Raw genomic sequence first — 25,180 nt, 5'->3', positions numbered from 1 at the left:
GGCCACAGAGAGGGGGGATGTACTGAGCTCTTCGGGCCTGTGTGGAGAGCCAGAAAGCGTTGGGAATTCAGAGCACCTGAATTTGTTAATTCTTGTTTTAACAAGCTTCGTTGATCCCTGGAGCTTTCTGTGTAATCTTGTTAAGTTTATTTTGACTGGCACAGGTTCTCCATATTCTTAGCAGATCTGTGATTAGGGTCCTCATTTTGAGAGTGTTTCGTCTCACCATGCCACTCAACCAGGCCACTGATTTTTTTTTTTTTTTGGAACTCTTATGAATAAACCCTGGTCACCGTCTCCTCATGGGAGTCTGCCTATCCTCTGAACTTGGGTCAGTCACTGCCAGTGCACATCATGGCCAACTGTTTCCAGGTATCAATGTTACAGCAAGTGAAATCTGGACAATGTCCACAAAAATGCAGCCATCTTCTGCTTCCACTGAAAACTAATTTTCACTGCATCCTACTTCTATAGATTGATTTGATACTCAATCCAATGATGAAATGTTGTCATTTGCTACTCCATCAGCTACTGCACTCGTAACTGATGAAAAATTGCAGACTACCTTAACTGTTCCAACTCCTGGTCTTACTAAGAATGGATCTGCCAATGTGGCCCAGCTTAGTGACTCAGCATTTGACTCTGACAGAAGATGGTATCTTCTCTAAACAGATTTCAACTGATCCATCTGCCATCACACTGTACTTTCTCCATCTGAGTGGCATGGTAGCGTAAAGGTTAGTGTAATGCTATTTTGGCACCAGCGATCAGAGACCAGGGTTCAAATCCCACCACTGTCTGTAATGAGTTTGTATGTTCTCCTGTGATCGCATTGGTTTCCTCCCACATTATAAAGACATGCCGATTAGGGTTAGTAAATTGTAGTCATGCTACATTGGTGCTGTGACAATTGAGGGCATAATCTGTGACATCCTCAGATTATGTTGGTCATTGATGTAAGTGATGCATTTCACTTTATGCTTTGATGTAGATGAAATCATTGATGCTAATCTTTAATCTCTAACAGAGCCAGCCACCGTCACACAGAGTGAAGTGACACCAACCAACCCACCCACTGTCATGCAAATGAATGTGTTCTTCCTATCTACCTCAACAGACTCAGCTACTGACACTGGTGTACAAGCTTCAACCCCATCACCTTCAATCAAGCCATCAGCAGTCACACATACTAAAGTTTTATCCCATCCTACCTCAGCTGCGAGTGTAAGATTAAAGAGTATACATGGTACTACCTCCACTAGCACTCCTTGTGTCACTGGCACAGCAGTGGGGCCTTTGCCAAATGTTTCTCTGCCTACTCAGGATCCAGTTGCTTACTTTGAATTTGCCATTGTGCCCAACTCTTCAAATGATCTTTCACTTGAGAACATATCAGAAAGACATCAGACTACAGCATCCTTACAGAAAACCAGAAGTGTTTCACAGGTGACCAATGCACTCTCAACTCCAGAGAGTAAGATAAGGTTCACAAACGCTGCACTGGAAGATGCACCAAATACATCTCCATCAGTTTTAATGACTGCAGCCACCTGGTCTCCAACCACTGCCACCTCATGGCAGAATGAAGCAAGCTTAAGTAAACCTTTACAAGAACGACCAATAATCACAAAATCTCCAGGTATGACAAAGTTCTGAAGTAAAATTAAGCTTGATAATAGAAACATAGAAAATAGGTGCAGGGGTAGGCCATTCGACCCTTTGAGCCTGCACTGCCATTCAGTATGATCATGGCTGATCATCCAACTCAGAACCCTGTACCTGTTTTCTCTCCATACCCCCTGATCCCTTTAGCCACAAGGGCCATATCTAACTTCCTCTTAAATATAGCCAATGAACTGGCCTCAAATGTTTCCTGTGGCAGAGAATTCCACAGATTCACCACTTTCTGTGTGAAGAAGTTTTTTCCTCATCGCGGTCCTAAAAGGCTTCCCCTTTATCCTTAAACTGTGACCCCTCGTTCTGGACTCCCCCAACATCAGAAACAATCTTCCTGCATCGAGCCTGTCCAATCCCTTTAGAATTTTATATGTTTCAATAAGATCCCCCCTCAATCTTCTAAATTCCAGTGAGTATAAGCCTAGTCGATCCAGTCTTTCTTCATATGAAAGTCCTGCCATCCCAGGAATCAATCTGGTGAACCTTCTTTGTACTCCCTCTATGGCAAGAATGTCTTTCCTCAGATTAGGGGACCAAAATACTCTAGGTGCGGTCTCACCAAGGTCTTGTACAACTGCAGTAGAACCTCCCTGCTCCTGTACTCAAATCCTTTTGCTATGAATGCGAACATAACATTTGCCTTTTTCACCGCCTGCTGTACCTGCATGCCCACCTTCAATGACTGGTGTACAATGTCACCCAGGTCTCATTGCATGTCCCCTTTTCCTAATCGGCCACCGTTCAGATAATAATCTGTTTTCCTGTTTTTGCAACCAAAGTGGATAACCTCACATTTATCCACATTAAATTGCATCTGCCATGAATTTGCCCACTCATCTAACCTATCCAAGTCACCCTGCATCCTCTTAGCATCCTCCTCACAGCTAACACCGCCGCCCAACTTTGTGTCATCCGCAAACTTGGAGATGTTGCATTTAATTCCCTCGTCTAAATCATTAATATATATTGTAAACAACTGGGGTCCCAGCACTGAGCCTTGCGGTACCCCACTAGTCACTGCCTGCCATTCTGAAAAGGTCCCGTTTACTCCCACTCTTTGCTTCCTGTCTGCCAACCAATTCTCTATCCACATCAATACCATACCCCCAATACTGTGTGTTTTAAGTTTGCACACTAATCTCCTGTGTGGGACCTTGTCAAAAGCCTTTTGAAAATCTAAATATACCACATCCACTGGCTCCCCCCTATCCACTCTACTAGTTACATCCTCAAAAAATTCTATAAGATTCGTCAGACATGATTTTCCTTTCACAAATCCATACTGACTTTGTCCGATGATGTCACCTCTTTCCAAATGTGCTGTTATCACATCTTTGATAACCGACTCTAGCATTTTCCCCACCAACGATGTCAGACTAACCAGTCTATAATTCCCCAGTTTTTCTCTCCCTCCTTTTTTAAAAAATGGGGTTACATTAGCCACTCTCCACTCCTCAGGAACTAATCCAGAATCTAAAGAGTTTTGAAAAATTATCACTAATGCATCCACTATTTCTTGGGCTACTTCCTTAAGCACTCTGGGATGCAGACCATCTGGCCCTGGGGATTTATCTGCCTTTAATCCCTTCAATTTACCTAACACCACTTCCCTACTAACATATATATTCCTCAGTTCCTCCATCTCACTGGACCGTCAGTCCCCTACTATTTCCGGAAGATTATTTATGTCCTCCTTAGTGAAGACAGAACCAAAGTAGTTATTCAATTGGTCTGCCATGTCCTTGGTCCCTATGATCAATTCACCTGTTTCTGACTGTAAGGGACCTAGATTTGTCTTGACCAATTATTGATAATTATTCAGCATCAACGATATTTCTCTTTTTCTAGTTATCCTACTATTTACTAATACAAATAGGTACTTAATTGTGTCATTAATGGGAGGTTAACTATGATGATGAAGTTCTACAAATAACTCCTTAAATTTAGGATGGCTAGTTTGTGCTAGAAAAGATATGGGATTGTACTGGGTAACATCTGTCTGGTAGATGACATTGTTTATTTGACTGGCCAATGATAATATCCATTCTTCATTTTTTTCATGAGATTTTGAATTGAAATTTTGTTCCTCTATGCCTTTATTCTCTTTATTTCTCCTGTTTACTAATTTTTGGAAATGTTGAATCCATGCTGCTTTCCTCTGTTTACTATCTGTTTCTTATTCCTCTCAGGGAGTTTAAATTTGAGTTCCTTTCCTCCCTGTATCCTTTACGGTGGTCTTGAAACTCACTCTGTACCCCACCATTCATTGCAACTGCACTATTTAAAGTATAATCAAGGCACAAAATGGAAACTAAACCTTTACCACACTGGCATCTTTTTAAGAATTTCATATGTCACCATACTCTGACCTTACTAGGTTTGTGATTATAAACACAAGAGATTCTGCAATACTGGAGATCCAGAGCAACACACTCAAAATGCAGGTCAGGCAGCATCTGTGGAGCCAAATTACCAGCCGAGACTTTTCATCAGGACTGGAAAGGAGGGCAAAGATGCAAAATAACAAGGTGGGGGGAGGGGGGTCGTGTACAAGTTGGCAGGTGATAAGTGAAACCAAGTGGGGGCTGGGTAGGTAGGGGAGGGAGGATAAAGTAAGAAGCAGGGAAGTTATAGGTGGAAGAGGTATAGGGCTGAGGAAGAAGGAGACTTTAAGGAGAGGAGAATGGACCATGGGAGAAAGGGAAGGAGGAGGCACCAGAGGGAGGTGATGAAGCCAAGTGAGGAGGAAGGTGGGTGGGTAATGGAGGGGGGTATAAAGTATGAAGCTGAGAGGAAAAGGGCTGAAGAAGAAGGAATCTGACAGGACAGGATAGTGGAAGAAAGGGAAAGAGGAGGAACACCAGAGGGAGATGATGGGTATGTGAGGAGAAGAGAAGAGGTAAGAGGGGAGCCAGAATGAGAATGGAGACTGAGGAAATTAATAAGATCAACTCTATTGTAAATGATCAAAGTTATTACAAAAATTTCCTTGGCTAAAATAAATAAGAGTAATTATTGTTCTACAATAAGTGGGTTGCTAAGAAATGGCCTTGCCAAACAAGAAATGTTGTGGTCAACAATGTTTATTTTTTATTTGCTACCCAGAAATTGATTTTCTCAAGGAATTCCAAGTACCATTGTCAGGAGGAGTAAGAGAGCTGGAAGGATCAAATCTCTTCAGCTCAGCTTTCCGCCTAACCCCTACTGCACATCTGAGAAAAGAAACAGGGTATAGTATTCATTACTGTGTCCATGTCTTTCATACAAATCACATCCAGTGATACTTAAAGAGTAACATGTACTTGCTTGTAAAGTGAATCTCCTTAGAGAAGAGAAATGCATAGCAAACTTCTGTCTAAGTGTGGTGGGGTGTGTTGTTGAGCAGAAGTTCAAGTGGTTTCCTAGGATGATGATGTGGTGATATATATTGAATCATGGCTCAAGGCAGGACTAGTTAGTTAATATTTCTGTATAGCAAGTGTGCAGAAGTAAAATGGAAGGTGAAAGAAAAAGCTGAGAGGCAGTTCTGATTGAAAAAGAAATTATATGATGGAGAGAGTGAATGTCCCTGAGAAGGATCATTTGGTTAGAGTTAAGCAAAAAGAAATCATGCTATTGGTAGGGCCCCAGGGAGTATTATGGAATAGAGGGACCTAGTAATGCAAATATATAGATTGCTGGTAGATAGGATGATGAAAAGGACATTTGTCATGTTGGCCTTCATCAGTACAGAAATTGAGTTTAGGAGTTGGGAAATTTTGTGCAGTTATATAAGACACTTGTGAGGCCACCCTTGGAGTATTGTGGTCACTCTTTTGTAAAGTTAAAAAAGTTAAAGTCTGTCCTGAACCTTATAGGCTCATCAGGCCAGTGCTTATGCCAGTTTCCGTGGCGTGAAGCAACTGAGAGTATGAGACTCCCCCCAGATAGGATGCCAGTCTATCGCGAGGTTAACCCCCAGCATTTTCAGCTGGGTGGACTGGAGCAATGTGTGGTTAAGTGTCTTGCTCAAGGACACAACACGTTGCCTTGCTGGGGCTCGAACTCACGACCTTCAGATCGCTAGTCCAACCCCGTTATAGGAAATATGTTATTAAATTGGAAAGAGTGCAGTAAAGGATTACCAGGATTTTGTCTAGATTTGGGGGCCTGAGTTACAAGGGGAAGCTGGATAAACTAGGACTTTATTCCCCAGAATGTAAGAAATTAAGGGGGTAACCTGATAGGGATATATAAGATCATGAGGGGCATAACCAAGGTGAAAACACTGATTTTTTTTTTCCCCAGCGAGGGGCTGCTAAAAACAGGAGGAAATTAAGTTTAGGATCAGAAGTGAGAGAGTTTAAAGAAACCTCAGAAACAGCTTCACGCAAAGTGTAGTGCATATTCAGAATGAGCTACCAGAAATAGTGGTTGAGGTGTGTGTAATAAAAGTGCGTTAATAGGTGAGGTTTAGAGGGCTATGGGCCAAGCATAGGCAGATGGGACCAGCTCACTGGGCAGCACAGATGGCAAACACCTGCTGGGCCAAAGGGCCAAAGGTTTCGATGCTGATTGATTTGTATCCGACAACATTCACTTGATTGATTCCTGGAATAAAAGGGTTGTCATATGAGGATAGTTGGAGTGAAACTCATTAGGGTTTAGAATAATGAGAAATAATGTTATTGGAAACATAGAGGATTCTGAGGGCACTTGAGAAGATAGATGCTTAAACAATGCCATAGTACAGAAAGTTCTAGATGTCCCTGTGTATAGATGTTGGAAGTTATATGCAGCAGTCGCACATTATTATAAAGGCAGTGCTTTTGTTTGCTGGAGGTATCAGGATCTAAGGGGCATGAATGAATGAAGAAATATTAATAGATTTGTTTGTTCAAATTGTCTTGTCAGTGAGATGGAAAGTGAAGCTGAAACTAAATGAACATTTGTCATTACAGTAATGAATCCTTGATGTTCAGAATTATCTTTTTATAGATTTTTTTTTTCAATACCTTAACTTTCAAGTGACCACTTCAATTTAACCTCCTAAATACTTGGTAATTTCTAGTTTATACTATACTTAATATATCCTGGGAGCACTCTATGATGGATTACAAATTATGTTAGCGTGGATATCCATTGTCCATGTCAACTTAGTAATAATGTTTTGAATTCTCTCTAAAATAATGATGTAAGTAATGTCTTCTAATATTTACTGTACTTCAGAGCTGTGCATCAAGATGGAATTCCTGCTGAATATTCCATCATTGCTACATTCAGGATGTTGGGAGACACTGCACAAAGTGAGTGGAATTTATGGGAGGTCCGCGACATTGAGGGAAGAGAGCAAGTTGGTATTCGCTTTCTTGGTGATTCAAGAGCATTGGACTTTTTCTATAAAACTCCACATGACACCATCACGTTTCAAACATTCACCAAAGTGAATATACTCTTCGATGGTTCGTGGCACAAGTTAGCACTTGGTGTAAGTGGAAAAGAGGTCATACTGCTCATTGACTGCAGGCAAATCGACACCATTCCTATTCGCCATCAAGGGGAAATAAATGGAAATGGTTACACCTCAATAGCAAGAAGTTTGCTGGAGGATGCAACAGTTTCTGTAAGTAATGCAAAAGTCATGACTGAGAAGAAGTATGTTTATGTAAATTAACCTTTCAGGAAAGCAAAAAACTGCAGATTTCTGAAATATGAAACAGATACAAACAATACTAGAAATACTCAGCAAGTGGGGCAGCATCTGTGGTCATTGACCATTCTTCAAAATACCTCTTCCAGGCATTGAATTTGCTGCCACCTTTTTTTTATATAGAAACAGAACTCTCTCCTACTTATCATCAGTTTGCTTACTCTCAGCCTCTGCCCAATCACACACCCAATCACTTTGTTCTTTCTATTCCTCCATCTCTGAAAGGTTAAACCTGAGTGTTTTCTACTTCTCCCAATTTAATTAAATGAACCATTGACCTGGAACGGAGCTTTGTTACCATTTCATGGATTTCTATGAGGATCAGCTCATGATAAAATGGCAGAGCAGACTCGATGGGCTGAATGGCCGACTTCTGCTTCTTTGTCTTATGGATACTTCCTGATCTGCTGAGTACTAGCATGATTTACCATTTAAAATAATCTTTAGTTTAATACTAACATGATAAATGTTACTGGGTATGACTTTTTTAAAATTTTAATTCATTTGAATGAACATTCATCTGAATTATAGACTTAAATTTTAAAACCATTTCTTGCTTGGCACTGTGTGTTTTTGTTATGTTTCCATCGACTATACCAGATTAATAAGTAGGAACAGAATTTCAATTGTAAATAAACATTGCACTGATTTAATCTCCAAAAAAAGACCCCTTATAAAGATCTTTTCATGCTCCTTTCAGGTTATGTGTAAGAACCTTATTGTACACATTGTATTTTTAAATATGGGCAATGTTGTAACATGTCAAATAGGGCGGTCACTTTCCAACTGGCATGCCTCCACAGACAGTTTTATGATTAAAAAAAAAATCAGATTTAGAAATATTGAGTAGAACCTTGAGTGTAACACCCTGCTGAATTTTGAAATTATATAGTGGAACTTTTTTATCATCCTGTGGAGTGAATGATTGAGTCTTAGTTTAATACCAAATCCAAAAAACTAAATCCTTGTCAAACATTATAATTCTTTATGAAGTGTGACATCCAAGAGTAAAAAGTACTTGTATTTCAATTTATTAGATCTTTTAACAACCAATATATTTGCTGTCACCCTGCAAAAAGCAAGTGCAAATCACAATGCAAAAATACATTTGGTGTTTAACTTGTTCATTCTGTCCATCAGATTGACCTGCAACAATTAGAACTGTACAGTGACCCTGGCAAAGTCTTCTCTGAAAATTGCTGTGATCTTGTAAGTGTGCTGTATTTCATACCACCTTGAGTATTTCAAAATTAAGTAACTTTTTTAAAATAGAAGAAAGATATCTAGATTGTTTTCCCATTTTATTTTGAAGAAGGTAATGCAAGGTTCAGCTTTTGAAGAATATAATTGGTGGTGGAAACTGGATTAACTATGGATGTACAGTATCCAACTCTTAGTATTATTTGCTGATTCTATATTGTGCCACATCTTACACTCAGTACAAGGAGAGGACTGTGAAACAATGAAGCAATCTATTTTTGATGGGAATGAGAGGGAGACTGGAAAGGATTATTAGCTGCAGTTGTTGTACTCTGAATTGAGTCCAGAAACCTACGCTGTCTCTAGTTGAAAGATAAGGGGACATCAACTGGAGACAGAAATTTTAAAAAAGCATGGATTATCACAGTATTTCTATAGTACATCTTTTATTTATTTATAGATCTAGCATGGTAACAGGGATTTGCAGCACAATGATTCTGTGTCAACTGATTATACCCATGTGACCAATTAACTTACTAATTTAAATGTATTTGGAACATGGGAGGAAACTGGAACTCCCATTGGAAACCCATGTGGTCACAAGGAGAATGTACAAACTCCTTTCAATGTCATTATTATTAGAATTATCTATGATATACTTAGTTTGCTTTCCTAAGTAAGCTCAACTTTTTAATTTAGGTTTTGGAAAATTTTTTAATTCCATTTCAATTATTTTTAATTCATCCAGCATTTTTGCCCAAGCATACCAATTATCATGACCAATTGGGGTCAGCACGGTATCGTAGCAGTGAGCATAAAGCTTTACAGTGGTCAATTCCCACCATTATCTGTTAGGATTTAGTAAGTTCTCCCTGTGACCATGTGTGTTTCCTCCAGGTGCTCCTGTTTCTTCCTACATCCCAAAGGAGTCAGAGTTCGTGTGTTGTGAGCATGGCAACACTTATGGCCTGCCCCAGCACATCCTCAGATTGTGTTCGTTATTGACGCAAAAGATGCATTTCACTGTATGTTTTAATGCTTCAATGTACATGTGCCACATAAAGCTGCGATTTAAAAATTTTTAAATGTATCTGTTTCAGTGTGACAAGAGAACAGAATACAGAATGAATGAGAATCTACCACTTTGCGAGTGTCTTCATGGACATCAAGGGCTTCAAAGTAACACAGTTTCTCAGGTAAGTGTTCTTAGTTATAACGTTATTGCAGATTTTTGCCTCAAAATTGTACAATGATATAGTTTGTTAACAAAATTTATTTTTGAAACAAACCCAGGCACTACATTTGAAGTTTTGCATCTTCCTCCTGCATTTCTCCAGCTGCATGGGAATCACTCCAGGGTGTTATGGAGTCAATGGTTCTGCCATATAGAAATAGGCCACCTGAGCCACCAAATCCACACCAACCATCAACCACCCTTGTACACTAACTCTATACCAACCCTATTTTAACCTTCCTATATTCCCATCAATTCCCTCCAGATTTTACCTCTCATCTACACACAAAAGATAATTTACAATAATTTATTCAGTTTCAGAATCAGAATCAGGTTTATTATCACTGGCACTTCTATAAGACTGCAAGACTTAGGTCCTATGGAGCAGACTTAGGAGCAGAATTAGGCCATTAGGCATCGAGTCTGCTCTGGCATTTCATCATGGTTGATCCCAGATCCCATTCAACCCCATACACCTGATCTCTCACCATATCCCTTGATGTCCAGACCAGTCAGGAATCTATCAACTTCTGCTTTAAATATACCCATGGATTTGGCCTCCATCGCAGACTGTGGCAGATCATTCCACAGATTCACCACTCTTTGGCTAAAAAAATTCTTCCTTACTACTGTTCTAAAAGGTCAACCCTCAATTTTGAGGCTATACTCTCTCATACCTGGTCTCAACTTAACAACTGAACAACAAACCCCTAGCAGAGGGAACATCCTCTCCACATCCACCCTATCTAGTCCTTTCAATATTCGGTAGGTTTCAATAAGATCCCCCTGCATTCCTCTAAATTCCAGTGACTACAGGCCCAAAACTGTTGACAATACTCCAAGTGCGGCCTGTCTTATAAAGCTTCAATTTATCTCGTTTTTATGTTTTATTCTCCTTGAAATAAGTGCCAACATTTCATTTGCTTTCTTTACCACAGACTCAACCTGTGAATTAACCTCCTGGGAGTCTTGCACAAGGATTCCCAAGTCCCTCTGCACCTCTGATGTTTGAATTTTCTCTCCACTTAGATAATAGTCCGCACTATTTTTCCTTTTACCAAAACGCATTATCATATATTTCCCAGCACTGTATTCCATCTGCCACTTTTTTACACATTCTTCCAATTTGTCTAAGTCCTGCTGCAATCACATTGCTTCCTCAGCACTACCTACCCCTCCACCTTCCTTCATATCATTAACAAACCAGGCCACAAATCCATCAATTCCATTATCTAAACCATTGACAAACAATGTGAAAAGTAGCAGTCCTAATACTGACCCCTAAGGAACACTGGCAGCCAACCAGAAAAGACCTCCTTTATTCACACTCACTGCCTCCTGCCTGTCAGCCATTCCTCTATCCACGCCAGTATATTTCCTGTAACACTATAGGATTTTATCTTGTTAAGCAGGCTCATGTGAGGCACTTTACCAAATGCCTTCTGAACATCTAAGTAAATGATGTCCATTGCCTCTCCTTTGTCCACCCTGCTTCCACCTTGAACAACTCTAACAGATTTGTCAGGCAAGATTTCCCTTTACAGAAACCTTGCTCACTTTGACATGTTATCATGAGTCTTCAAGTACCTTAAAACATCCATAATAATGGAATCCAACACTTTCCCACCCACTGAGGTTAGGCTAATTGGCCTATAATTTCCTCTTCTGTCTTCCTCCCTTCTTAAGGCGTGGAATGACATTTGCAATTTTCCAGTCCTCTGGGACCATGCCAGAATCAAGTGATTCTTGAAAGAACACGACCAATGCTTCTGTTATCTCCTCACCAACCTCTTTCAGGACTCTGGGATGTAGTCCATCTGGTTCAGGTGGCTTATCCACCTTAAGATCTCTCTCTCTCAGCTTGCCTAGTACTTTTCCCTTTGTAATAACAGTGGCACTCACTCTTGCTCCCTGACACTCACAGACCTCTGGCATGCAGCTAGTGTCTTCCACAGTGAAGACTGAAGCAAAGAACTTATTGCTCATCTGCCATTTCTTTGTCCCTCATTACTACCTCACTAGTATCATTTTCCAGTCGTCCAATATTAACTCTCACCTCCCATTTATTATTTATGTAACTGAAAAAACTTCTAGCTATCCTGCTTTATTTTATTGGCTAGTTTGTCCTCATATTTAATCTTTTTCATTCTTAAAGCTTTTTAAATTTCCTTTTGTTGGATTTTAAAAACTTCTCAATCATCCAACTTCCCACTCACTTTTGCTACCTTATGTACCCTTTCCTTGGCTTTTATGCAGTCCTTAACTTCCCTTGACAGCTATGGTTGCCTACCCCTGCCATTTGAGAACTTCTTCTGAGGGACATATCTATCCTATGCCTTGTGAAATATTCCTAGAAACTTCAGTCACCTCTGTTCTGCCAATATCCCCACCAGCATTCCCCTCCAATCCACCTGGGCAAGCCCCTCTCTCATGCCTCTGTAATTCCCTTTATTCCATTGCAATACTTATAATACATGTGACTTCTGCTTTTTCCTCTCAAATTGCAGTATGAATTCAATCATATTATGATCACTGCCTCCTAAGGATTCCTTTACGTGAAGATTACTAATGAAGATCTGGGTTATTACACAAAACCCAATCTAAGATGGCCTTTTCCTGAGCAGGCTCAAGTACAAGCTTCTCTGGAAAGCCATCTCATTGGCATTCTACAAATTACCTCTCTGTGATCCAACACCTACCTAATTTTCCTAATCCCCTTGCATATTGCAGTTGACAATTATAATTGTGACATTACCTTTATTTCATGCCCTTTCCAGATCCCTTTGCAATCTCAACCCCACATCTTAGCTACTATTTGGAGGCCTCTATATGATTCCCATAATATGTTTTTTACCCTTGCAGTTTCTTAACTCCACCCACAAAGATTTGATATTCTCTAACCCTATGCCACTTCTTTCTAAAGATGTAATTCCATCTCTTATCACTGTCTTACCTATGTTGTGAAATTTGTTGTTTTACGGCAGCAGTACAGAGCAATACATAAAATACTCTTTAAATTACATACAACAAGAAATTTATATAAAAAGCAAATTAGTACAAAAAAAAGCAGAACTAGTGGGTTAGTGTTCATGGGTTCAAAATCCATTCAGAAATCTGATGATGGAGGGGATGATGCTGTAGCTAAAATGCTGTGTCTTCAGGCTTCTGTAGCTCCTCTCTGAAGATAGAAATGAGAAGAGGGCATGTCCTGGGTGGTGGGGGTCCTTAAGGATGGATGCCATCTTTTGAAGATGTCCTCAATGATGGGAAGGATAATGTCTATGATGGCGCTAGCCCCTACCATTCTGCAAATATTTGGGATACGCAAACTTTTCTTGCCACCTTCACTGTTTCTTCACTTGTCCAACAAAGATTGAAAAGAAAATATTGTATTAGCTTTATTTGTCACATGTAGATTGAAATGTTGAAATGCACAGTAGTTTGTGGCAAATCAAATCTTCAGGGATTGTGCTGGGGAGCCTGCAAATGTTGTCATGATTCCGTCGCCAACATAGCATAGGCATGACTCACTAACCCTAACCGTATGTCTTTGGAATATAGGAGAAAACTGGAACACCTGGAAGAAGCTCACATGGTCACAGGGAGAACATGCAAATCTCTTTCAGGCAGCAGTGGGAATTGAATCCTGATTGGTGATTGCAGGTGCCATAAAGCATCATGATAACGGCTACACTACCATGCCACCCAAGCTGTGCAGATTGGAATGAGTAACGTGGGAAGCATGCCCTATCCCTTGCAGCCATCACAGAGAAAACAGGACTAATACATTTCCTGCAGTGCCATTGCTTAGTGAAGAGTGGCCTTAAAATGCTGAGCCCCCAGTATCAACTTGGGTCAGCAGGTTTACAGCATTTAGCCAGTAATGATTACAAGTCACTTATTAACTAAAGGAAGAAAAACCCTACACAACCAACACACTCTCAGGTATTTTCACCATTGTTATCCAATACTACGTTCTAACTGCATTGGCATGAAGGTGTACCTTCTAGGTCAGACCCTCTTCTCATTGCTACCATCAGAGAAGGAGGTACAAGAGCCTGAAGACACACACTCAACATTTTATGAACAGCTTCTTCCCCTTCGTCATCAGAGTTATGATCGTTCCATGAACACTACTACCTCACTATTTTTGCTCTTTTTGCACTAATTTCAAAATATATACTTTTAACAACTTCCAGGTATATTTTATGTAACACACCAGGCTGCTGTTGCAAAACAATGAATTTCATGACATACGTTAGTGATAATAAAGCTGTTTCTGATTCTTTTGTGGGTTCTCTGCACAACAAAGAATTGATGATCCTATTTAGGAGCAAGCCAACTCAAGGTGCATCTACTATACAAATAATCTTTATATTTTCTGAATTCCACATTAGGAAAAGAAAGATGAAAAAAGCACAGCTGGAGAGCCTGGAAGACCTAAGGTTCAGGTATTAACTTAAATCACTTTATCACATCTTTGTAGTAAAAGGCAAACTCCCTTGCTAAGACCAGGAGATTGTCACATGTTAATGAGTTAAGTCTATGCCATATTTAAAAATTAATATCTGTAGGCTGTTGAGTTTGATGATTTGGCAACAAGGCGAAAAGTACTATCTTGTATTGGTTCTATAACAAAATACCATATTCTTCTTAATATATTTTCAGTTTTCTACAGGAACCTGGGAGCTAATGTTGCTGTTGTAGAAATCCTCATGCATTACCGGTATCTCCTTCATCTATGGAACAGGAGGCAGATTTGAGGCAGTGATAATGGTGATTGATGAGGGTGGGGCAATTAGGAATATTTTAGATGGGCATCTTTGTCATTTGCTGTCAAAGTCTCCTTACGTTCAGATACTCCTGCACCTGGTGACACATAATGTACAGACAATCCATTTATGTAAATAAGCTAATCTTATGTATATCCAGCTGCACCCAAGTTGTGCATTGTGTTTTATAGCATTGCTGTTATATTTATAGTGTTTTCATGCTTATTTTTTAAAGTTGCATCAGATCTAGACCAACAATCATTTTGTTCTCCTTTACAATCATGAATTGAAGAGTGACAATCATGAATCTTGAATTTTGGTCCACCGGGCCTGTTTCCATGACATATAACTCCATGGTTCATGAATGTGGATATTCTCTGTTCTGCGTTCTATGTCCCTGTCCATGTGTTTGCCTTCTTTGATTGGATAGTCAACAGCCAAAAACCAATGTGAGGCAACTTGATTCAATCATATAAGATCCTAAGGGGTCTCGGGGACTTGACAGGTTGCATGTGGAGAGGCTGTTTTCTCTTGCGAGGGAATCTAGAATCCGGGACCACTATTTAAAACTGTGAGGTCATGCATTTAACACAGAAATTAAGTGAAATGTTTCCTCTCAGAGGCTGGTGAGTCTTTGGGACTCTATTCCTCTACGCACAATGAAGCAAGCTCTGTGAAAATGTTTTAAAATGGAAGTAGATATCTCTTCGGAAGTAGTTATTGTGGGTAGTTATTTCTGGATTGTTCTCTGTGCCATGTGTCAGTGAGTTAGAAACAGGATGATTTCACAGATTAATGTGTGGCTGAGAAGTTGGTGCAAGGGGCAGGGTTTCAGGTTCTTGGATCTTTGGGATCTCTTCTGGGGGAGGTATGACCTGTTCAAAAGTGACAGGTTGCACTTGAGCCTGAGGGGAACCAATATTCTCGTGGGCAGGTTTGTTAGAGCTGTTGGGAAGGGTTTAAACTAATTTAGCGAGGGGGATGGGAACCAGAGTGAAGGAGCTCAGGAAAGGACGGATGTTAAAAAAAAGCAAAGATAGCGTGCAGTCAGACTGTCAGGAAAGGCAAGCAGATGATAGGACAAAATTGCAGCCAGCGGGGTGAGTATCAGTGCATTAGGGATGCAGAATCAAAAAAGGCAGCAAATACTGTACTCAAAGTGTTTTATCTCCATGCAAGTAAGGTGGATGATCTTGTTGCACTATTACAGATTGCCAGGAATGATGTTGTGGCCATCTCTGAATCGTGGCTGAAGGATGGTTGTGGTTGGGAGCTGAATGTCCAAGGTTACACATTGTATCGGAGAGATAGGAAGGTGAGCAGAAGTGGGTGGCGTGACCCTGCTGGTAAAGAATGGCATCAAATTAGTATATGCTATGACATAGAAGTGGAAGATGTTCAATCCTTGCAGGTTGAGTTAAGAAACTGCAAGGGTAAAAGGTCCCTGATGGCAGTTCTATACAGGCCTCCCAAAAGTAGCTGGGATATAGACCACAGATTACAATGGGAAATAGAAAAGGCATATCAAAAGGGCAATGTAATGATGGTCATGGGAGATTTCAACATGCAGATCAATTGGGAAAATCAGGTTGGTAATGGTTCTCGAGAGAGAATTTGTTGAGTGTCTACAGGATGGCTTTTTAGAGCAGTTTGTCATTGAGCCTACTAAGGGATCAGCTATACTGGATTGGTTGTTATGAAATGAACTGGAGATGATTAGGGAGCTTAAGGTAAAAGAACCTTTAGGAGACAGTGATCATAATATGATCGAGTTCAACTTGAAATTTGATAAGGAGAAAGTGAAGTCTAATGCAGCAGTATTTCAGTGGAGTCAGGGGAATTACAGTGGGATGAGAGAGGAACTACAGTGGTATGTTCTCAGTAAGGGACTCATCTTTGTCCCCCTGCGCTCACACTTCAGCGAGTTCCATGCCTACCATGATGCTGAGCTTTTCTTCTATCACCACCATTTCCAAGGACTCTCCACCCGACACCGATTAACCCTACTCTCATCTCCAATCCTCCTCCTCTTCCTGGATACCCCGACCTGGTCTTTTGCCAGCTCTGGACCTTTTCATTGCCAACTGCTGATGGGATATCAACTGTCTCGACTTCAACATTCCTCTATCCAATTCCAATCTCAACCCGTCCGAACGGTCTGCTCTCCACTCCTTCCACACCAATCCTAACCTCACCATCAAATCTGCAGATTGAGGGGGGCCCGTAGTAGTCTGGCGTACTGACCTCTACCTTGCTGAGGCCCAGCAACAACTCTCAGACACCTCCTCTTACTTACCCCTTGAACAGGACCACACTAAGGAGCACAAGCTATTGCCTCCCACACCATCACTAACCCTAATTAGATCTGGGTATCTCCCATCCACTGCCACCAACCTCATAGTTCCTAAACTCTGCACCTCTTGTTTCTACCTCCTACCCAAGAACCACAAATCTGCTTGTCCAGGCAGACCCATTGTCTTAGCTTATTCCTGCCCCATTGAACTTATATCTGCATACCTCGACTCTGTTTTATTCCCCCCACCCTCCCGGTTCAGTCCCTTCCTACCTACATCCATAACACTTCACATGCTCTGGAGCTTCTCAATGATTTAAAATGCCCTGGCCCCCATCATCTTATTTTCACTATGGATGTCCAGTCCCTATACACCTCCATCCCCCACCAGGAAGGCATCAAAGCTCCCCGTTTCTTTCTGGACACCAGACCCGACCAGTTCCCCTCCACCACCACTCTCCTCCATCCGGCATAACTTGTCCTCACTCTTAATAATTTCTCCTTTGGCTCCTCCCACATCCTTCAAACAAAAGGTGTAGCCATGGACACTCACATGGGTCCCAGCTATTCCTGCCCTTTTGTCAGCTACATGGAACAGTCTGCATTTCAAACCTACACTGGTGTCCATCCCCCACTTTTCCTAGGCTACATCAACGACTGCGTTGGTGCTGCTTCCTGCACCCACACAGAGCTCATAGACTTCATCAACTTTGCCTCTAACTTCCACCCTGCCCTCAGATTCACCTGGTCCATTTCTGACACCTTCCTCCCCTTTCTCAATCTCACTGTCCCTATCTCTGGAGACAGTTTATCTTTTGATGTCTATTATAAATTCATGGACTCTCACAGCTACCTGGACTATAACCTCTTCCCTCCTTGTTACTTGTAAAAATGCCATCCCCTTCTCTCAATTCCTCTGTCTCCGCCGCATCTGCTCTCAGGATGAGACTTTTCATTTTTGAATGGATATGTCCTCCTTTTTAAAACAAATGGGCTTACCTTCCTCCACCATCAATGCTGACCTCAACTGCATCTCTTCCATTTCACACGTCTGCTCTGACCCCATCCCCCACCACCCTCCCAAGGATAGGGTTCCCCTCGTACTTACCTACCACCACACCAGCCTCTGTGTCCATTACCTAATTCTCCAGAACTTCTGCCATCTCCAACAGGATCCCACAGCCAAGCACACCTTTTCCTTCCCCCCCCTCCCAACTTTCTGCTTTCCACAGGGTCCCTCCCCACTGATCTCCCTCCTGGCACTCATCCTTGCAAGTGGAACAAGTGCTACACATGCCCCTATAGCTCATTCCTCTTTACTACTCAGGGCCCTCAACAGTCCTTCCAGGTAAGGCAATACTTCATTTGTGAGTCTGTTGGGGTCATGTACTGTGTCCGGTTCTCCCAGTGTGGCCTGTTGTATATCGGTCCGATCCGGTGTAGATTAGGAGACTGCTTCACTGAGCACCTACGCTCCATCTGCCAGAAAAAGCAGGATTTCCCAGTAGCCACATATTTTAATTCCACTTCCCATTTCCATTCCAATATGTCAAACCAGGGCCTCGTCTACTGTCGCGATGAGGCCACACTCAGATTGGAGGAACGACACTAATCTGGGTAGCCTCCAACCTGATGACATGAGCATCGATTTCTCGAACTTGAGTAATGCCCCCCCACTTCTCCACCATTCCCCATCCCCCTTTCTCTCACTCAACTTATTTCTTTGCCTGCCCATTGCCTCCCTCTGGATTCTTCCTTTTCATTCTTCCATGGCCGTCTGTCCTCTCCTATCAGGACCCCCCCCCCCCTTCTCCAGGCCTGTATCTCTTTCACCAATCAACTTCACAGTTCTTTACTTCATCCCTCCTCCTCCTTGTTTCACTCCTTGTCATTCTCCCTCCCCTCCCCCACCTTTTAAATACACTCTTCATCTTTCTTTCTCCAGTCCTGCCAAAGGGGCTCGACCTGAAATGTTGACTGTACATTTTTCCATAGTATGAGAGAGGAGCTGGCCAAAGCAAATTGGAAGGAGATGCTGGCAGGGTTGATAGCAGAGCAATAATGGTGTGAATTTCTGGAAAAAATGAGGGAGGTGTAGGATAGATGTATTCCAAAAACAAAAAAATACTCAAAGGGCAAAACAGTACAACTGTGGCTGACAAGGGAAGTCAAAGCTAATGTAAAATTAAAAGAGAAGGCATACAGCAACGCAAAAATTATTAGTAAGGCAGAGCATTGGGAAGTTTGCAAAGACTTACTGAGAGCAATGAAAAGAATCATTAGAAGGGAATTATGAAAGCAAGCTAGCAAACAATATCAAAGTGGATAGTAAAAGCTTTTTCAAGTTTGCAAAAAATAAGAGTGTATATAGGACCACCAGAAAATTACGTCAGAGAAATAATAACGGGATAAGAAGATGGCAAATGAACTAAATGAGTATTTTGCATCAGTCTTCACTGTGGAAGACACTAGCATGGTGCATGATGTTGAAGAGTGTGAGGAAAGGGAAGTGACTGCAGTTACTAGTACAAGGGAGAAGGTGCTCAAAAAACTGAAACACCGAACAGTACAGAAATCACTCGACTAGTTGAACTGCTCCCTCGGGTTCTAAAAAAGGTAGCAGAGGAGATTGTGGAGGCATTAGCAATGATCTTTGAAAAAATATTGTACTCTGGCATGGTGCCAGAAGACTGGAAAATTGCAAATGTCACTCCAATATTTTTAGATAGCAGGACGGCAGCAGAAAGGAAATTACAGACCAGTTAGCCTGACCTCAGTGGTTGGGAAGATGTTGGAGTTAATTGTTAGGGATGAGGTTATGGAGTATTTGATGACACAGGACAAAGTAGGACAAAATCAGCATGGTTTCCTTGAGGAAAAATCTTGCCCAACAAACCTGTTGGAATTCTCCGAGGAGATTACAAGTAGAATAGATAAAAGGGATGCAGTGGATGCTGTGTGTGTGTGTGTGTGTGTGTGTGTGTGTGTGTGTGTGTGTGTGTGTGTGTGTGTGTGTGTGTGTGTGTGTGTGTGTGTATATATATATATATGTATATGTATATATATATATATATATAATATTAATGATTTAGACAAGGGAATTAAATGCAGCATTTCCAAGTTTGTGGATGACACGAAGCTGGGCGGCGGTGTTAGCTGTGAGGAGGATGCTAAGAGGATGCAGGGTGACTTGGATAGGTTAGGTGAGTGGGCAAATTCATGGCAGATGCAATTTAATGTGGATAAATGTGAGGTTATCCACTTTGGTTGCAAGAACAAGAAAACTGATTATTATCTGAATGGTGGCCAATTAGGAAAAGGGGAGGTGCAACGAGACCTGGGTGTCATTGTACACCAGTCACTGAAGGTGGGCATGCAGGTACAGCAGGCGGTGAAAAAGGTAAATGGTATGTTGGCATTAATAGCAAGAGGATTCGAGTATAGGAGCAGGGAGGTTCTACTGCAGTTGTTCAAGGCCTTGGTGAGACCACAGCTGGAGTATTGTGTGCAGTTTTGGTCCCCTAATCTGAGGAAAGACATTCTTGCCATAGAGGGAGTACAAAGAAGGTTCACCAGATTGATTCCTGGGATGGCAGGACTTTCATATGAAGAAAGACTGGATTGACTAGGCTTATACTGGCTGGAATTTAGAAGATTGAGGGGGGATCTTATTGAAACGTATAAAATTCCAAAAGGATTGGACAGGCTAGATGTAGGAAGATTGTTTCCGATGTTGGGGGAGTCCAGAATGAGGGGTCACAGTTTAAGGATAAAGGGGAAGCCTTTTAGGACTGAGATGAGGAGAAACTTCTTCACACAGAGAGTGGTGAATCTGTGGAATTCTCTGCCACAGGAAACAGTTGAGGCCAGTTCATTGGCTATATTTAAGAGGAAGTTAGATATGGCCCTTGTGGCTAAAGGGATCGGGGGTATGGAGAGAAAGCAGGTACATGGTTCTGAGTTGGATGATCTGCCTTGATCATACTGAATGGCGGTGCAGGCTCGAAGGGCTGAATGGCCTACCCCTGCACCTATTTTCTATGTTTCTATGTATATTGGGACATTCAGAAAGCCTTTCACAAAGTGCCACACATGTGGCTGCTTACAAAGTTAAGACCCCATGGTATTACAGGAAAATTACTGGCATGGCTAGAGCATTAGCTGATTGGTAGGAGGCAGTGAGTGTTTGGCTGCCAGTGACTAAGATGTGTTCCGCAAGGGTCTGGGTTGGGACCACTTCTTTGTTATGCTGTATATAAATGATTTAGATGATGAAATAGATGGCTTTGTGGCCAAGTTTGCAGATGATATGAAGATTGGTGGAGGGGCATTTAGTGTTGAGGAAACAGGCTGCAGAAGGACTTAGACAGATTAGGAGAATGGGCAAAAAAGTGGCAAATGAAATGCTATGTTGGGAAATGCATGGTCATGCACTTTGGTAAAAGAAGTAAACATGCAAACTATTTTCTAAATGGGAAAAATATCCAAAAATCTAAGATGCAAAGGGACTTGGGAGTCCTTGTGCAGAACACCCTAAATGTTGACTTGCAGGTAGAGTTGATGGTGAGGAGGGCAAATGGAATGTTAGAATTCATTTCAAGAGGTCTAGAATATAAGAGCAGGGATGTGATGCTGAGGCTTTATAAGGCACTGGCGAGACTTCACCTTGAGCATTGTGAACAGTTTTGGGGCACCTCATCTAAGAAAAGATGTGCTGGCATTGGAGAGAGTTCAGAGGAGGTTCACAAGGATAATTCCAGGAATGAAAAGGTTATCATATGAGGAGCATTTGATGGCTCTAGGTCTAAACTCACTGGAGTTTAAAGGGATGAGGGGGGAGCTTATTGAAACCTTTCAAATGTTGAAAGGCCTAAACATGACAGATGTGGAAAGGATGTTTCCCATAGTGGGGGAGTCTAGGACAAGAGGGCACAGCCTCAGGACCATGAGATATCCATTGAAAACAGAGATTCTGAGAAATTTCTTTAGCCAGAGGGTGGTGAATTTGTGGAATTTATTACCACAGGCAGCTGTGAAGGCCAGTTTGTTGGGTGTATTTAATGTGGAGCTTGATAGGTCTTAATTGGACATGACATCAAAGGTTATGGGGAGAAGGCTAGGGATTGGGGAAAGGATCAGCTATGATTGAATGACAGAGCAGACTCAATGGGCCAAATGGCCTAATTCTGCTCCTATGTCTTATGATCTTAAAGATGGATTCTTGATGACAAGGTGAAAGGTTGCTGTAGATGGACCAGAAGGTGCAGTACAGCAGAGTAGAGCGTCTCTTTCCTGTTCCTCATTCATTTGTTACTGTGTAAAGTAGTATAGAAGACAGTAGCTGGTTGCTCCTCACAGCCAACAATTCAAACACCAGCACTTTATGTACTACTGGTGGTTGTTCAGTGGTGGGCTTCACATGTAGTGGGTCAGTGGCACAGTTAGGTTGCAGCCTCAGTAGTGAGTAAGAGTGACATGGTGCTGATTCCCATCTGGGGACGTACAGATTTAGATTTATTTATCATACATACATCCAAACCAACAGAGAAATTTGTTAAGAGCTGGAAAGGTGATTGGCGAAAGTGATACACAGCTGAAGAAGGGAAGGATCATGAGACGAGAGGCCTCGGGAGAAAGAAAGGGGGAGGGGGGAACACCAGAGGGAGATGGAGAACTGGCAGAGTGATGGGCAGAGAGAAAGAAAAAAAAAACAACAAATAACTAAATATGTCAGGGATGGGGTAAGAAGGGGAGGAGGGGCATTAACAGAAGTTAGAGAAGTCAATGTTCATGCCATCAAGTTGGAGGCTACCCAGCCGGTATATAAGGTGTTGTTCCTCCAACCTGAGTTTGGATTCATTTTGACAGTAGAGGATGCCATGGATAGACATATCAAAATGGGAATGGGATGTGGAATTAAAATGTGTGGCCACTGGGAGATACTGCTTTCTCCGGTGGACTGAGCATAGGTGTTCAGCGAAACGGTCTCCCAGTCTGCGTCGGGTCTCACCAATATATAAAAGGCCACACCAGGAGCACTGGACACAGTATACCACACCAGCCGACTCACAGGTGAAGTGTCGCCTCACCTGGAAGGACTGTCTGGGGCCCTGAATGGTGGTGAGGGAGGAAGTGTAAGGGCAGGTGTAGCACTTGCTCCGCTTACAAGGATAATTGTTAGGAGGGAGATCGGTGGGAAGGGATGGGGGGGGGGACGAGTGGACAAGGGAGTCACATAGGGAGCGATCCCTGAAGAAAGCAGAAAGGGTGGGGAGGGAAAGATGTGCTTGGTAGTGGGATCCCATTGGAGGTGGCGGAAGTTACGGAGAATTATACATTGGACCTGGAGGCTGGTGGGGTAGTAGGTGAGGACAAGGGGAACCCTATCCCGAGTGGGGTGGCGGATGGATGGGGTGAGGGCAGATGTGCGGGAAATGGGAGAGATGCGCTTGAGAGCAGAGTTGATGATGGAAGAAGGGAAGCCCCGTTGTTTAAAAAAGGAAGACTGGTGTGGAATACTGCATCCGGTGCTCCCGGTGTGGTCTTTTATATATTGGTGAGACCCGACCCAGACTGGGAGACCGTTTCACTGAATACCTACGCTCAGTCCGCCAGAGAAAGCAGGATTTCCCAGTGGCCACACATTTTAATTCCACGTCCCATTCCCATTCTGATTTGTCTATCCATGGCCTCCTCTACTGTCAAAATGAATCCAAACTCAGGTTTGAGGAAGAACACCTTATATACCGACTGGGTCGTCTCCAACCTGATGGCATGAACATTGACTTCTCTCAGTTCTGTTAATGCCCCTCCTCCCCTTCTTACCCCATCCCTGACATATTTAGTTGTTTTTTTTTCTCTCGCTTTCTGCCCATCACTCTGCGGGTTCATCTCCCTCTGGTGCTCCCCCCTCCCCCTTTCTTTCTCCCGAGGCCTCTCATCTCATGATCCTTCCCTTCTCCAGCTTTGTATCACTTTCGCCAATCACCTTTCCAGTTCTTAGCTTCATCCCAGCCCCTCCAGTCTTCTCCTATCATTTCACATTTCCCCCTCCCCCCACTACTTTCAAATCTCCTACTATCGTTCCTTTCAGTTAGTCCCGACGAAGGGTCTTGGCCCGAAACATCGACAGTGTTTCTCCTTATAGATGCTGCCTGGCCTGTTGTGTTCCACCAGTATTTTGTGTGTGTTGTTTGAATTTCCAGCATCTGCAGATTTCCTCATGTTTGCAGAGAAATTTGTTGCTTGCATTAACAACTAATACATGCAAGGATATGCTCAGCGCAGCCTGCAAATGTCCCCATACATTCAGATGCCAACTCTGCATGGCCACAGATCTCAGTAGAACCACACAATAAAACAGAACACAACAAGCAAGACAACAACAAAAACAAAGCAAACCCTGTTCCTCCCTCCCATCCACTCTCCCACGCACATACAGAATCCTCCAACCTCAGAACAATGCCATTCCCTTGGCCTCGGACCTCTAGTAGATTCAGACATTGGGCCTTTAACTTGCTCACTGGAGTCACAGGGAGTCACAGACTTGGCTCCAGCCATCAGGCCTCAGATTCTGGGATCTGCATCAGAGGATTTAGATGAGAGAGGATGGTTTCAAAGAATGGCATGGACACCTGAAATTTTTGGAGTAATGGGAGATCAGTGTGAGACATGGGGAAGAGGGGCTGGTGTGAGAAGACAAGTGTGAGAGGGGAAGTGTGGAATGTAACATTATTAAAGCTTAATGTGGAGCTGGAGCTGGCCACCAATTCCATCTTTTTTAAGTTTAATGTAAAATGTGGTGGCCAGGTCCATCTTAACGGTTTTAGACGCAGTTTTCCCATGATATCTGACCACTAATATCCCAGCACTGGACAGGACCCACCAGTGACATATTACTCAGTGGAAAGTGATTCTTGCAATACATAAACAAGAGAAAATCTGCAGATGCTGGAAATCAAAGCAATACACACAAATTGCTGGAGGAACTCAGCAGGTCAGGCAGTATCTATGGAGAAGAATAAACGGTCAACATTTCAGGCCGAGATCCTTCATCAGGACTGGAAAAAAAGATGAGGAGTCAGAGTAAGAAGGTGGGGGGGAGGGCGAGGAAGAAGAACAAGGTTATAGGTGAAAGGTGAAGCCAGGAGAGGGGGAGGAGTGAAGAAAAGAGCGAGGAAGTCAATTGGTGAAAAAGATAAAAGGGTGGAGAAGGAGGAATCTGATAGGAGATGACAGAAGGCCATGGAAGAAAGTGAAGAGGGAGGAACACCATAGGGAGTTGATGAGCAGGTGTGGAGATAGGATGAGAGAGG

At 42.3% G+C, this 25,180-nt stretch overlaps 1 protein-coding gene across 1 annotated transcript in view; it reads left to right on the top strand.

Moving 5' to 3' along the window:
- Nucleotides 1–302: 302 nt before the first annotated feature.
- Nucleotides 303–25,180, top strand: part of zmp:0000000760 (mucin-19) — a 72,216-nt gene continuing 47,338 nt past the window's right edge. Inside the window, exons 1-6 of the mRNA XM_059983463.1 lie at nt 303–441; nt 1,028–1,639; nt 4,783–4,906; nt 6,886–7,279; nt 8,507–8,575; nt 9,667–9,762. Coding sequence (XP_059839446.1) covers nt 303–441; nt 1,028–1,639; nt 4,783–4,906; nt 6,886–7,279; nt 8,507–8,575; nt 9,667–9,762 — 1,434 coding nt within the window. The remainder of the gene's footprint in view (nt 442–1,027; nt 1,640–4,782; nt 4,907–6,885; nt 7,280–8,506; nt 8,576–9,666; nt 9,763–25,180) is intronic.

The sequence above is a fragment of the Hypanus sabinus genome, chromosome 10 (genome assembly GCF_030144855.1).
Source record: "Hypanus sabinus isolate sHypSab1 chromosome 10, sHypSab1.hap1, whole genome shotgun sequence".
NCBI lineage: Eukaryota > Metazoa > Chordata > Chondrichthyes > Myliobatiformes > Dasyatidae > Hypanus > Hypanus sabinus.
The sequence above is the reverse complement of the archived record's forward strand: the minus strand, read 5'-3'. Positions and strand labels throughout refer to the sequence as shown.